We start from the raw sequence: 15,807 nt of genomic DNA, 5'->3' as shown, positions 1-15,807 counted from the left end.
GTTGGAGAAGAATGAAAACACCGTTGAAAGCTAAAACTTGCCCCTCGTCGTGACTCGTGACTCGGAGCCGCAATATAAGTGGTTACATGTTAATTTTTGTATACTGTAGTAATATTGTTAGGTTCAACAACATAGTGTCCGGTTGCAGCAGGTAATAGCCCGTGTAAAGTCATCTTACAAGCTGAGACATTATGATTTCCAGGGGATTTTGTAAAAGTGTGAATTTGAGAGATTTATTGAAATAAAGTGCTGCATATCTCCTTCTTTCTTGAATTATTGTTGATAATTATAGTGAGAAAACATAAATACGATCTATTTTTTCCACATAGATGAACGACGCTAACACAACCAAAGACGATTTATTCAAGTTTGTTTTTTCAGAAGAGTGGGAGCCCTTTACATTAATCAGTACTCATGAAGTAGCTCTCAGTTTCAAATATGTTGGTGGCCCCTGTAGTACACTGTAGTCTCTATACTAGATTACTATTTTGCGAAACAGGCCTTTTTTTTTTTTTCTCAGACACCTATCTTAAAATTCCACTGAGGTTTGCACATTCCCCAATGTTGTTAATTATTCTCACATTGCCCAGAATGTTTGACCACCTCGAGTGTTTTACCATTGATTAACACCTTTCGCGGAATCTAAATTGACTCTCATAACTGGGAGCTGAAGTCACAAGCAGCAGTGTGTCAATACAAGATTCAGGAGGTGTATTTAAGTTAGATGTTGTGCAAAATGTCCTAAATGTAACTCTCTGTTCCGCGTGTGTGTGTGTGTTTCCTTTTCACTCTTAATATTCTGATTTAAGGAGAGAAACATTTTTCATGCAGGCAGGCTAGAGTGTTTGCTTTTAAGCCGAATGATGGAGTGGCAACGTCTCGATAGAGGTGTGGAATAAAAGAAATTAATTTTCCCTCCCTATGAGCTTGCCAGTGGACGTGATATGCATGCATGCGTCACATCAGTCGAGTGGAACTGAGGTGGGCACGTTCAGCACATGGGCACCGTGCCAATTTACACTATGAAGGGAAGATAATTCAGGACTGTATTCTAGTGCCTGAGCTAAATGGAAAAACACTAACAAGATTATTCATAAAACTGTCAACGATTACTAAAAACATCTTTGTGGATGCTGTTTTGCACATGTGACCTATCGTCAGGGGTTTGCAGAACTAAATATGTATGTTGTAATGCTGCCATCTATTGGACAAAATTATCATAGCATGTGAGTTTAAAAAAATATTTTATCATAAGTACTGTGTGATAGGTACAAATTATATCTTAAAGTATAATTCACTGCAAGCCAGTCAGCCAGCTATAAATACAGACAGACTTTTTTTAAGACATGCGCGCACTGTTCCTTTAAATCTGCATCCACCTGCTTTGTGTGGCGTCTGCATCGTCTGCAGGCGGCAGGCTGACGACCAAGCCCGCTCCGAAATGTTCTCCTCGGGATATTTCTATTCATCGTGATTAATTTAAATTTTTGGTATATGCCACGGAGCCCCCCCTCCGTCACTTCATGTATTACTAAGGAGTCGGACCAGGATGCTGTCACCAGGGCTCCACAATGAACACTTCAAGGTGGGTCTATTTTTATTTTATTTTATTTGTTCATATACTGAATACACATTTGTCCATGAAGGTGCTATTGCACTCCCCATATTCCCCACCAGGTGAAATGATAAAACGGAGACAAAATAGGCCCTGCAAGGCCATCGTGAGAAAAAACCCTGCATTATTGTGTTTGACTTCATTTTATTTAGGCAGAGTTACTAGACACTATCCAGTATTTTTAGATATCATCTCATTTAAGGCAATTTCACACGTGCATATTTTAATCCTATGAATGATAAGCAAGCTCTTCCTATTTATAAATATAACAATTTAGTTACTGTTTGAGTCCAACAAGATCAGGTGACCTTGTGCGTAATCATAAAGTTGGCAGTAGTAGGCTGTGCTATCGAAAATATTTGGTCGTGGAAACACGAGTATATGGGATGCTTGTTGCCATGGAGCTGCTAATCCTGTTGCCGTGGCAACAGCAGCAAAACTATGCAGCGCTTTTGGAGAGGGTTTTGTGTAAGAATGTCGCAATAGCAAAGCTGTTATTTCTCATGTTATTTTAATGCTTATTTTTTGCTCTGGTGTGTGATAACTAATATTGAGGTTGGGAATTTGTTCAATTATTATATAATACATTCGTTTTCACCTTAGTTTGGGTACAACCCTGTAAATGACTTTGACACATGTGCTTAACAGTTCATATTTATTCCTTCCCCTCCCAGATGCTGGCATCCACCATGGTAACAGACACGTCCTGTTTGTGCTCCGCCTCGACGTCTCATCCGGATTTGATCTGATCCTGAAGCATCCTCGATTGTCTGGAGGTGTGAGAAATGACACGTATTGTGTAACGGGTGGGAGGAAGGAAGGTGCTGGCTCAACTGTTAATAAGCAACCGAATTAAAGCCACTGAGATGCACATCTGGCTCATGTGACTGCATCTATTCTTTTAGATCTTCAGTTTTGGACAAAATAATTTAACAGCTTGCTTTTTTTTGTATTCTATATCCATATTTATGTTTCTTCTGGGGCTGTCATGATGTTTAAGTTTGGTCAAGGTAACGAGGACCATATTTTGTATCGTCAAGTGGGTATGTTTGTTAGATGTCTTTATTGATTGGCTGGGAGACATCACATGGTTCTACTGTTTCATGAACCTTGACCTTCATGACCAATGACAGTTTCTTGACTAATCTAAGTGTGATCTATTTTCTTTATGTGTTTCAGATGGATTACAAACTGTTGCTATGCCTTTGACAGAGCTCTCACACTTTACCCACGTTAGTATTTGCTGATAAAGTGCCACGATGGCTTTTTGCAATGAAAGCCTGCTGGAAGGATGTGACTTCATGGAGCCGGATGATGCTAATCAGGCCACCAGTAGTCCACCATCCGAACCTGGAACTCCTCTCATATCGGTCACCCTGCGTGTAACTTTGGCCGCTATTATGATCTTCATGATTACCATTGGTTTCCTGGGCAACTCCATCGTGTGTTTGATCGTCTACCAGAAACCGGCCATGCGCTCCGCAATCAACCTGTTGCTGGCGACGCTGGCCTTCTCCGACATTATGCTCTCGCTCCTTTGCATGCCCTTCACCGCCGTCACGCTGGGGAGCACCGACTGGAGCTTCGGGAGTGGATTTTGCCGTGCCTCCATCATGCTTTATTGGCTCTTTGTCTTGGAGGGGGTCTCCATACTTCTCATCATCAGCGTGGATCGCTTCCTCATCATCGTGCAGCGTCAGGACAAGTTGACCCCGCACAGGGCTAAGGTTTTGATCGCGGGCTCGTGGCTGCTTAGTCTGTGCGTGTCCTTACCGTCCATCGTGGGTTGGAGGACGGGCACGGCAGGTGCAGGGGTGGTCTGGGTCCCGCAGTGCGTGCTGGGATACAGCGAGTCGGTGGCCGATCGCGCTTACACCGTCCTCTTGGCGGTGGCGGTCTTCTTCGCCCCCTTTTCGGTCATGCTCTACTCATACATGTGTATCCTGAACACGGTGCGACGCAACACCCTACGTGTCCACAGCCACGCCAGCGAGCCCTCCTGCCTGCCGGCCCTCAACCAAGTCAGCAAAATGAGACTCATCGGTCTGCAGAGACCCCCGCAGATTAAGGTGGACATGAGCTTCAAGACCCGCGCCTTCACGACCATCCTCATCCTTTTTGTGGGTTTCTCCGTGTGCTGGCTGCCCTACACCGTGGTCAGCCTGCTGGCGGTCTTCAGCCGCCAGTTCTACTTCAGCCCCAATTTCTACCCAATCAGCATCGGTGCTCTGTGGCTCAGCTACCTGAAGACAGTTTTCAACCCCATCATTTACTGTTGGAGGATCCGAAAGTTCCGGGAAGCCTGCCAGGAGTTCTTTCCCAAAAGCTGTCGCCTGTGTCCCAGGGTCGGTGGCCGCAGCCGAAGGAGAGTGCGACCCAGCAACATCTATGTCTGCAGCGAGACTCAATCGGCTGTATGAAGGACACAAATTGTCCTGGGATTCTACTTTTTTTTCTCTCAGATTTACAGAAGTGTGGAACTGCCAGTGTGAAGTAAAAACAAAATGGTCTGGGCTATGTCATTCATAGCCCAGTCCAAAATGTTTCCTTCATATTGGCAGCTTCACACAGATGTGATAGCCAACATGGCAGCAAAACAACTTCACATTGTCCAATGTAAACATTTCTCTCTCGTTTGTGAGCAATCGTTGATGAGCTGCCGTTTTGTACGTTGAGTCACAGTGGTGGTAAGGGATGAGTATTAGATTAATAGAGTGATTTTTAGTATTGAATATGATTATTTTGACTGGGAAAATCTTGCTTGGGAGACATTGACTTGGTTGTAGATACATACAGTGTGAATGTGATTGTAAATGGTTGTGTGTCTCTGTGTGCGCCCCATGATTGACTGACAACCAGTCCAGGGTGAAGTCAAGCTTTTGCCCAAAGTCCCGTGAGATAGGTTCCAACTTACACGACCTAAAAATAGAATAAAATGAACGGACGGATGAATGTCTCTGAATGTTTCATACTGCTGGCAACAACAACACCCTGAGATGGATAAAAACAGGTGGATTTTTAATTTTAATTACATATTTCACAAACAAAATATTAATCCGAACACTGTGTTCTGACTTGGAGGTCTGCACAGAACCTAAATTTAGCACAAAGAAAATTTTAGGCTCGACTTCCTTCTTAAGAAGGAATCCTTGGCTGAAGCTAGGATTGGCTGTACTTAGGGTCTCTCAAAAGATTCATTTGGCTGCTTAATTACAGGTTTAAATATTGGAAAATCTGTTAAGTCAACTACCTGTATTCCATCAAACATTCAGTTTCCATGATTCCATGTTTCAAATTAAAAATAAGGGGAAAAAAATGTGATTATTGTCCAATGGTGTTCTGAAACATTTGTGCAGGAAAACAATGTCATTTATTAAGCTGTAAACATGTACTTGGATACATCATGTATTAGCAAGAACCGAAACAGACAAATAAAGATGATTTTTAAAGGAATGATGGTGCACGTCGTGGCAAAAATACAACAAAACATTGAGGTCATCCACTTGCACAATGTAAACAGTGTCGTTGTCAGATGATGTGAATATATTGCCATGTTGCCGGGATACGATAGACGTACGTTTCCTACGGGTGTCCACTTGGCTGAAAACTACTGAGGCAGGTGAACTTACCAGAGTGAGGATAATTGTGAATCAATTGAAATGGTGTTTTGATTTCCTATTGGACAAAAATATGAAATATTATATTAAATATATATTCATATTAAATATAAATACTTAATATAAATATTAAATAAATATTAAAATATTTATTTTACTTTCGTAAATAAAGTATTGGTTTACAGTAAAACAAAGTATTTTAGATATGATTTTACATTAAACATTTGAAAAAAAATTACCACGTGTAAGAATGACCGGCATCTGTCCATTTTCAAAACAAATATGGCTCTTGAGCTCCAAAGTTTGCCCACCCTTGTTTGAGAATGATTTTATGATTAAATCTTTCAGTGGACTATGGACTGTTCAGTTTTCTGCTGCTGTTTTGACTGGCTACCGCAAGAGGGCAGTCTTGCAGCCTAAAACGATCAAAGAAGAAGACAACGGTGACGCGGAGCATGCTGGGTAAAACAAACATGGCGACCTCCTGTGAATTAGCCGGCAAAGCTGTTCACGCTTCGGACGTGGATATCTTACTACACCCTGAATTGCTGTCTCAAGATTTTCTTCAGTTGATTTTGAATGAGGTGAGATATAATATCAAAACGACGCATTCACATTGCAATTCAATTAATGAATTAGTTCGAGGAACGAAACGGTCGCGTTAGCATACTTGTCAAAAAAAACCTCAATGCATCTCCTCTGGTCATGTTCGTACTTAAAAGATGGTCTCACCAGTGTTTATGGCTTAGAAAAAGATAAGTTGCAAAGATTGCGGGAGTCGGAACCAACTCGTAGACCTCTACGTACGGCACGTTATCCCGCGACCTCAGCGCACTTTACCCGACAACCGCTGGGGAAAGAGGATGGCGAAGACTCCAGGGAGACAAGCCCCAGCCGGCCTGCGACCGGACAGGTGAGTCGCCCTACCAATGCACCTTCAAGCGGGGGGATCACACTGAGGTGTAGCAAGGTCTGGGAACAGAATTGTCATATCTCCAGAGACACACTTAAACTTGACTTGAATTTCAAACTAGCCACCACCTCATTCAAAACAATGAAATGACAAAAAGTGTCAGTAATGAACAAAACAAAAACAATTATCATAACATGCAAAATAAACTATGAATGAATCGAACAAGACGTGTAATTTTACAATTTAGCGTACCTCAAAATATGACCATAGCCCAATTTATATGAACTCCCTGTTTTTGTTTTGTTTTTTTATACGCCAGCTCACGGTTCACCTTCTTTCTAAGTTTGATCATGGCGTTCACTAGCTGAGCTGTGATTGTTTGCTACAGTTGACTGTTCCTCTCTAATGCTCGGTTGTGCCGTTCCTTTCTTTCCAGGGACCACTTTAGGTCCTCTCATTCTATTTCCTACGGCTCAGCAAAAATCAAGAAGCCGGAAATGAGTACAGTGTCGTCATCAGGAGTGGCCGACAGGCTAAAACCCCCACCGGCGCTAAATCTGGCCAACCCCATTCGTCGTTTATCTGGCAGCTCATCTACATTGTCACCATCATCATCATCGTCGTCAATGTCTTCATCCAACCAGAAGTTTTCACGCTGCCCTGACACAGCAAGCCTAAAGCGGGAGGCAAACTGCTCAGTAAGTTATGCTATTGGACTATTTGTGTTTTGGAATTCCAGTCATTCCAGACATACAGTGGATATAACAAGTCTACACACTCTAAATTTTTTAAAATGCTTTATGTTTTAGTCTCATGTTTACAAATCACAAAAAGAACTGCATTGGAAGTGTGTTGATTTTTTTATTTATCGATATTTATTTATTTATTACCAATTAAGAATGTTCATAGTATTTTGAAATATTCTTCACGATTGGTTCAGTCAGTCATTTTATGGTTGTGAGTTTTCTTGACCTGTTTTTTCATTATCATTTTTTGTCTTCAGGGTCTTTCAATGTCTCCAGAGGTGAAGAAAAAGATTCAGCATGTGACATGGCCTTGACGTCACCCCTTTCAAGACTCGCTAAGTGTGATTTCACAGGTTGGCTATAAATAAACATTTTTAAAATGTTAATTCATTGGTCATCTCACTGGTAATGCGCTATTATGTGATGCTGGTGGGGCTAATACAAGTTTGCACTTGAGATCATCTAGTAGTTCTTCATGTAGCGTTTTACATGTTTAGCATGTGTTATTGGCGAGTGTGTATATATATAATACTTTATATATTTCTGTACTGACATTTTCTGCAAGCTCGTGTTTTGTTTTGCGTGTGTGATGTGGTGACTTAGTGTAATAACGCTGTCATTTTATAATCCACAGCCAAGTAGCTCAAATGGAATTAATAAAATGGCTCACTGTCAACATTAATTCTTCAATTTTTCACAAAAATGGGATCAAATTCACCTTTAAAAAAAAGCACTCTTACATTTTTAAGGCACCAGGCATGAGCTATAAACATTGACAACTTTTTTTGTTTTGTGGACGATGTTGACTTTCTTTTTAGATCAGAGATGCCAACTTCATACTTTTACCCACAACTTTTTTTTTGTTAAAATCAATCAAGTCTGCCAAATGAAATGATCAACGTTACTTTTACTAAAGAAGGGGAAATCAATTTTGCATTTATGACCATGAACAGTAGTCGGTAGTGAGGTCCACGTGAGGCTAAATGACATTAGCGGTCAGGGATGAAAATCAACTGGTTTGATTCCCAGGAATTGATTGATTGCCTGACAATTGTGCTGATCAATTCCTGAAATAAGAAACCTTGCTTTAGTGTTTCATTCCCAGTTGTTTTGAATTGTAAAAGAAATTGCACGCTTGTCATTTTGTGGAAGGCAGTATGAAAATATCCAAAATGGATAATATGAACGAGTGACGCTATGCCTTTGTTAACACTTTATTTTGGATCATTCTTAAATTCATAAATCTGACTCCATGCATTTCTAAATTTTAAACAAGTCATTAACACCAAGTGGCACAGAGGTGAATCCATGCAACAAAGAGATTAGTAACATTAGAAGCGTGCAATCTGAGTTCATGTCGATTCTACGCAATAATTCATATTTTCAAACATGTCCTCTACGTTCATGCAAGTAGTTATATTGTTAGCGTTATTCTTCGGTTCTTGTCATATACTGCAGTAGCTATGCCGTACCCCGTTGTACATTAAAATGGAGTCACGAGACTGCAGCGTGTGCCGCGTATGCTCAATGAGCATTTTTTATGTGCGTGTGTATGCAAATTATGCGTGCAGCGGCATCTTTCAGATGTCTTTGCCACACTCGGGGCACAGGATGTCGTCACGCTCGGTCAGGAAGCCGCGGCCCACCAGGGACACTGAGCACTTCTTACAGTTGAAGCAGTCGTTGTGCCACTGGCGCTCCTCAAAAGAAATGTACTTGCTGCCTCCGAGGCCTGAAAAAACAAAAGTTGCACTGAGTCATGCTTTTATTTTATTCAACCTGATTTTGTTTTTGAATAAAATAAAAACATGGCTTAAATCTGTTTTTAGTACAATTTTGATTTGAATCATTTTTCATTGAGGGCTCAAATATTGAAGCTTCTTGGGACCTCAGAGATTCCATTGTATTTTCCCAAAACTTCCTTGAAAATTTTGGGAAAATTCTCCCCTTCAAAGAGATTTTAAAATGGATTTGCTGTGGAGATAATATATTTTTTCCCCTTTATTTTATATTATTCCCATTAACATGATTTCCTATGGGAAATATTTCAGAATCAAATCAATCTAGCTTTGTCGACCTAAGAAATTGTTGCAGGGCACCTGTGGAGAAGAAGGAGGAGGAGCTGTGGAGACTCCAGCTCAACTTAATGAGGACAAGCTATATTTATAAAAAAAAAAAAAGTAGGAGAGGATGTATTTAGTTGATTTGTTTACCGCTGATGGGCGTGGTGCAGGATGCACACTTCTTGGCGTAGAGGTTGCAGAAGCAGTTGAGACAGTAGGCAAAGTCGTCTCTGGAGGTGAACCTCTGGCCAAACAGCTGCTGCTTGCAGCCGGTGCACAGGAAGCAGTCCTTGTGCCAAGGCTGGTCACGGTAGGTCACGCCACCAGTGGTGATGGGCTGAGATAGAGCATCGTGTGGCATTACGGAACTGGCGATATGTTATTTGAGAAGAGAACTTTCTGCCCCCCCCCCCTACCTTCTTGCAATGCACACACTGCATAGCGAACTGCTTCTCGTAGCAGGGCACGCAGAAGTTGTGGTTATCCTTGGGGATGAAGCTCTTGGTGCCAATGGGCTGCTGGCATCGCTGGCAGGTGAAGCAGGTTTCGTGCCAGCTGTTCCCCTTGTGCTCCATCTTCCTGGAGCCTTCAGGGCAGCAACAACAAAAACGGCCAAGATGAGAAAGAGAACCTAGGAGGGTGTCGATACAGTGTTTTTATTTCCGCCCCCACCAGGCATGATGGTTTTCTTGCACTCGTGGCACTTGGAGGAGTATTCGTTGGAGTAGCACTCAGTGCACAGGAGCTGCTCGTCCTTAGTGGAGAAGGGCTTGTCCACCAGGGAGCGCTTGCACTGGAAGCACTTGAAGCAGTCTTCATGCCAGTGGCGGTCTTTGTAAGACAGATCCTGGCGGGACAGTGGGTTCATGAGTGGACGTGTTGTGCAAGATGAACTGGGGATGCAGTATCCCACCAGATTCAACAGATGAGGCTGTTTCTCTTCATAATATAGGTTTTGGATCTACTACTTGTGCGTAAATAACAATAATATCAATATTAAAAACATTTGTCTAGAACAATATTCACCCTTTACTTTCATTAACATTTCTCACTTTTCTAATGCTGATAATTGGTGTCATATATTTTTACAGTTTGCCAATGAATTAACTAACTATGAACTAATTAACTAACCCTGTCATGTTGATCTACATTGGCAAAATTTGAAATGAAGAGAAATTCCAATCAATTGTGCTGCCTTTAGTACCCGAAAGTTATCATAGCAATATTTGAAAACACTTTGAAAACTGTTAATTGTACTCAAAGAATAAATAAAAATAAGAGAAAATTATTTGATATTGAATCCATTTATCTATTACAATTCTTACATCTATATCTATATATATATATATATATATATAGATATATAGATAGATAGATATAGATAGATAGATAGATAGATAGATAGATATACACGATATATATATATATATATATATATATATATATATACACGATATATAAATATATAACCCAGCTATATAGAATTTTATATTGCCCTCCCCGTCTAAAAATGACCAGACTTAGTATGTGTTTATGTGTTTCCACATGCATGCTCACCCTGGTATTGCATCCAATGGGTTTCTTGCAGTCCTCGCAAGAGTTGGAGTAGAGACTCTCGTAACATTTTACACAGTAGGGATTTTCCTCTCGCAGGACATACTTATTCCCAAACAGGGATTCCTTGCAGTAGTGGCAGTCGTAGCGGTCTGTCATTTTCACCCACCACTGATCACTTAGGATTATAAAGAAATAAAAAGATGAGCATGAAAGGTCATCTATTGTTACTGGGCATGCTTTTAAACATTTCAATGTTCTCGCTCTCTCTCTCTCATCAGCGGGCTCCTATTTTGTTCTGGCTCCAAATAAGGAGGTTATAAATAAGCCCTATCAGTCTACTTGGTGTGTGTGTGAGCGAGCGAGGGTCCACACACATACACACACACAACTTCTGCATACCACCAAGTCACCCCACTATACTGTATGCATCCATCAACTAACCTCCAGCTGTCAGCACTGGAGTATCCCTTGTCACCGTGTGTATAAGTGGCTTGAATGGCACTTGGAAAAAAAATGGCTACTCACTACCACAGCTGCTCACCCTGGCGTCTTTTGTCATTCGGCGAGCAGTATGGATTTAAATCAAGAGCGGGATATTCTTTTCAAAGATAAAAGATAGGTCTTTCAAATTGTGCGATCAAAAGTTATCCGAGGCTGTTTGGTGTCCAGCTTTGAGCTTGACAGCCTTCATCACATCTCTCTATTGATCCAAGAAAATAACTTCCCAACAAAATTTGTCCCACTCAATCATCAAAAACACTCAAGATGTTTCTGAAAATATTCCAAAACTGAATGGTATTATCTTTCCGTTCACCCCGCCCACATTCTCTTATTGTCTATCACTGCCCACCATGACTCACCTAGCTTACACAAGAATTTATCTACTGCCTAAAAATAAAAACAGCTAATCTGAAGTGCCACAAATACAGTCTGCGGCCTCGGTTCGACACGGTGGGCAGCTGTTTCCCAGATAGTTGGGCTCCCTTTGATGGTGGACAAACTAAAGCCAGTGAGATGATGAACCATCATGTGGGCCCTGAAGGTCTATCCCTGCAAATCCCAGCCAACTGTTCTTAAGGCCTGCATACTACGGGTGGCAATCACAATACGATATTAGCACGATATTTTTCCAATGCTAATCATAATAATCTGATTATTTCAAAAGAATAATGATAATAATCCAAAAAAGTGAAGGAAAAACCAAATGACCATAAAAACTGATGCCCATACAGTAACATTATTTTTCTATACCAGACATATTTTTCCAAACATTTCACCAAAAGTGTACGTTTACAATAAAATCCAAAATTCATTGCTTCCCCTCACAAAAATAACTGCCCATACCATAACTCACGATATTATTGCCAAACAATATTGGTGATATTCAGATATGTTGGAGATAAATATAATACAGTCAATAAAAAATATGTTTCACTTCAAAATATTACCATCAAAAACGAATCCCCATACTCATGTTGCTGTCAACAAGAGTATTGATATTGAATCTAATCGTTATTGTAACATTGCAATATCCATTTTTGATATTCAATTCTGATCTCCAGCCTCATGAATGGCAGAACCTCAATGATCAATCAAGACTTTAAATCAAACGTGTCCATGAGATCACTATCTGTACCAGACACAATAAGGCCTGATGCCTTCAGAGATGAAAATGTTGGGAATTAAAAGTGGAAAGCGGCCTCTCGGTTGAGTACTTTTAGGATGATAAGAATCAAAGAGGCTGCTGCCCGAAGGCCGGATGGCAGGTGAAGGAGAAAGATGGTAAAATAGTGACAAGACCACAGAGGTGGGATGAAAGGATTGATAGGGGGGATGAAGATGATGATTGGGGATGAGCAGATGATGGATAGATCGGTCTTACCTTCTTGTGTGAGAAGTTTGTGCCTGTGCGGAGTCTGGTTCAGACTGAGGCAAGACTCTCCGGGAGATCGCTAGTCAATTGTATTACTCCACCCAGGAAGGGCTAATTGAAAATGGGGGAGGAGCAACATTAAGAGTTGGTGGGTGGGTCGGTGGTTGTCGTTTTTTTTTTTTTTTTTTTTAGATCTATAAATAAAGCAGCGCTTCTCAGAGATAAACCCGAGGCCACCCATTCACTGACCGACTCCCGGAGTCAACCATGTGGCCTTTTACGGTCACTCAGATAGTTTACGGTCCCCATCACAATGCAATATATTCTCACGAATCTTTGCAAAGCGTTTTAATCAAATATTGATGTGTATTTCATCTTTTTCCAAAAAAATGATGGCAATGATCCAAACATGCAAATTGTTACGCAACTTCACATTATTTGTTGCATGAAACAGGACACCATCCAAAGCGTTGAGGGTCTAACCAAGAGGATTGTCACCCCCCTCCCCTCTCTCCACTCATATGTCTCATCTGTCTCTACCTCCACTCACTGGGGAAGACACATACAATCCGAAACCTCCAACGCATCGGATCTCGTATTCAGGCCCGGTGATGACAGACACCCGCATGGTGGCAAATTATAGCGCTATTTTCTTCACCCTCTCGCTGAAACCTGCACAGTGCACACGCATCCCAGTTCGTTATTTCAGCCAAAGCCTCTATGGCTCTCTCTCAGGTTTTCCTGACCCGATGGGCCCTGGATTCCCTCCAGTGAGAAACACGTCAGCACTGCTCGACTAAGCTCCGAGTGCTCTATTTGTGGTGCACCTCGGAGAGATTAGTTCGTGTGAGGAGACAAAAACGGGGTCTTTACAGCTGAATGTGTTCATCATACGTATGTATGGACGTGAATTGACTGGCTTGCTTATATTACATGCTTTTTTTTTTTTTTCAGACTAGTACCACCACGAGTACTTAGCTCTTGACTTGTCACAGATACCGATACCAAGTACCGATACCACAAGTACTTTTGATATGAAACGTTTCAAATGAATTTACTGTTATTAAAGACATCTCCCGAAGACAGGCAAAGACAATTTTAATTTTGAGGATTTTGTAACCACAATATTTCACAGTGTTTGGTTCAGAAGATGAATGAACGAATGAATGAACGAATGAATAAGTGAGTGAGTGAATGAATGATTTTCTTAACATAGTTCATATTCACTATTACATTAATGTGCTTTATTGCAAGTCACTTAAGGTAATTTTTTCAATGCCCGTGGAAAATCAACATTGAAGCCGTGGAATCAACAATTGCTCTCTGCAGAATCAGCATTGTTTTTTGGAATCAACACGTTTTCGTGTTGGACTAATTATGTCTGTCACTTTTAATTGCAAAGCATGATTATATACAATGTATGCTTGAAATGAAAGTAAGACAGTGTATGTTAAGTGATGAATCATAAAATTATACTCAAATGTGGAGAGTAGGACAAACAGGATGCCATGTCCTTTGACTCAATATTTTTCACTCCCTAATTGAAGGCAGATGGTTGAAGAGAAGACAGAGCAGCATGTTGTACTTATTAAGGAGAACATGACTAGTAATAGATTGGATTACTCTTTGTGTGACAGACATGGGGCATATTTTCCATGCAAACTGTATGTCTTTGTTAAACAAGAAAATCACAAGGTATTTGGACGATGCAAATACTAAACAAGGGGGGGGGGAAAAGCCGACTGTATTTACAGCCAAGCCATCATGTTTAATCATGAACATATGAAGAAAAAGGTTATAAATAAAATAATAAATATAATCATAAATCAAATTATTATCTGTAAAACAAGAAAATGGAGGAAATGTGATGGTGTCAAAAGGATGTTGTAGATTTTCATTGGGTATTTCAAAAAAGTGTGTCACAGACAACATGCAGTTTTATCTTCTTACGTGCTTCTTACATGCTTGCAACACAGTTTAAATGGGCTCAGCTGTGAACTATTTAAAGAAGACCCCCTACCAAATTTTTACTCCACCCTTCACTAAAATTTGAAAACGGCGCACAACGGGGGTGTTACCTGACTTGGATGGGGGTCAGAGGGTCAGCCGTGATCTGGCAAATGATTGACAGCAGCAGAAACTCCGACCAAAATATTTTCTATATTAAGACGAGCTATGCTAAAGAAACGAACCAAATGCTATGCGAACAAATCACTAATGTGGAAATTGTTCGTAAACGCCGCTACATATTCACGGAGGTGCGTACGAGACCGAGTTGCTAGTGTACCCCATGGTAGCAAGACTCCGGGAGTGATGTCGGGAATCCCCGCTCGTCCAATCAGAGGCCAAAAACAAATTCACGTACAATGTTTAACTTAAGGATATCGCCACACAAACAGATTTCAAGCGTTAAGCTTCAAGCAAATTCAAGCGTTCACCAAACTGAATATCAAAATGACCTAGTTGACAACTGTTTATACCATTTATCAGCAAAAAAAAAAAAGATTTAGGGTTGAGCACTCCTTTAAGCACGTGGCCTATACCAAATAGGAGATTCTATCGACAAACTCTTGCAGAAAAGTCTGGCAAAATGTCCCATTAGTTTTATCCAGCTGGCTCATAATGACCCCTCCTTGGTGTCTAGCTCAGCTCCGCAGTCCAAGGGATAAAAGTGCAGCTGTCTCGTGATGCTTCAGCTCGACGCGTCCTTGCACTGCCAACATAAGAGGCCGCGTGGAAAGGTCAGGAAAGACGGACCCCCGTTGTCTTTTTTTGGACTGCTAATCATTGGTATGCAGGAGACCAATTGCACTGGAATCCTTGCAACTCATCCGAGGACCAAAATGAGCATCCTGGAAAAAAAAAAAACTACGAACAGAGGAAATGGATCCCCGGGACCAACTTGAGCGTCATAACGAAGGTCGCTCAAAGGGCAGTTGTATCTGATGGAGGATGGATTTTTTTTAGGCTCATGGGACAAGAGAACCGGTTAGTGACCAGAGCCAGAATTGAATTGCGTTGAAATCGGATTAAATACACACATTTTTGCCTTTTCATTCTAGTGGTGCCAACTTTCCGGCGTCACCACCGAAAAACACGTGTTTATTAAGTACCCTAACCAATTTTCCAAACCAAAATCAATGAAACTTGACGAACTCGGATGTCATTGGATTCCAATATTTAATTTAATTATGCTCAAAGTAATACAGCACCAATTTCTCTTATGAATGTCATAAGACTTTGGTGAAGGCCCAAATATGTCAGTAAGCGTCATGAATCAAGGCCAACAAACAAAAGCTTAATGACTGGCATCAAATCACCGTTTCAAGGAGAAAATATATTTTACACTAAAACTTCAAATTGGAATTAAGGCTGCAACAAAATATGTTCGGGAGGGTGCTTAAGCACCCGGTGGAGCAGTTT

General features: G+C 40.9%; 3 protein-coding genes across 3 annotated transcripts; 2 read left to right on the top strand and 1 right to left on the bottom strand.

Annotated features, from left to right (window-relative positions):
- The first annotated feature begins 1,393 nt into the window (after positions 1-1,393).
- gpr45 (G protein-coupled receptor 45) lies at positions 1,394-5,264 on the top strand. The gene is made up of 3 exons (XM_088383127.1): positions 1,394-1,585; positions 2,290-2,391; positions 2,795-5,264. The coding sequence occupies exon 3, from the start codon at positions 2,875-2,877 to the stop codon at positions 4,033-4,035; it is 1,161 nt and encodes a 386-aa protein (XP_088239253.1). The 5' UTR covers positions 1,394-1,585; positions 2,290-2,391; positions 2,795-2,874; the 3' UTR covers positions 4,036-5,264.
- A 392-nt stretch (positions 5,265-5,656) lies between these two features.
- On the top strand, positions 5,657-7,567 carry tslig2 (tRNA splicing ligase complex subunit 2). Its single transcript, XM_088383442.1, has 4 exons — positions 5,657-5,816; positions 5,982-6,145; positions 6,582-6,843; positions 7,149-7,567. Exons 1-4 carry the CDS (start codon positions 5,688-5,690, stop codon positions 7,203-7,205), a joined length of 612 nt encoding a protein of 203 aa, XP_088239568.1. The 5' UTR covers positions 5,657-5,687; the 3' UTR covers positions 7,206-7,567.
- Positions 7,568-8,092: 525 nt separating this feature from the next.
- fhl2a (four and a half LIM domains 2a) lies at positions 8,093-12,487 on the bottom strand. The gene is made up of 6 exons (XM_088383441.1): positions 12,394-12,487; positions 10,512-10,686; positions 9,627-9,801; positions 9,371-9,540; positions 9,105-9,291; positions 8,093-8,623 (listed from the first exon to the last, which is right to left on the bottom strand). Exons 2-6 carry the CDS (start codon positions 10,665-10,667, stop codon positions 8,472-8,474), a joined length of 840 nt encoding a protein of 279 aa, XP_088239567.1. The 5' UTR covers positions 10,668-10,686; positions 12,394-12,487; the 3' UTR covers positions 8,093-8,471.
- Positions 12,488-15,807: the final 3,320 nt, after the last annotated feature.

Source organism: Syngnathus floridae, chromosome 8 (assembly GCF_059516105.1).
Source record: "Syngnathus floridae isolate MCC-2025c chromosome 8, RoL_Sflo_1.0, whole genome shotgun sequence".
NCBI classification, from domain to species: Eukaryota; Metazoa; Chordata; class Actinopteri; order Syngnathiformes; family Syngnathidae; genus Syngnathus; species Syngnathus floridae.
Note: the sequence above shows the minus strand (reverse complement) of the source record. Positions and strands in the feature narration are given on the sequence as shown.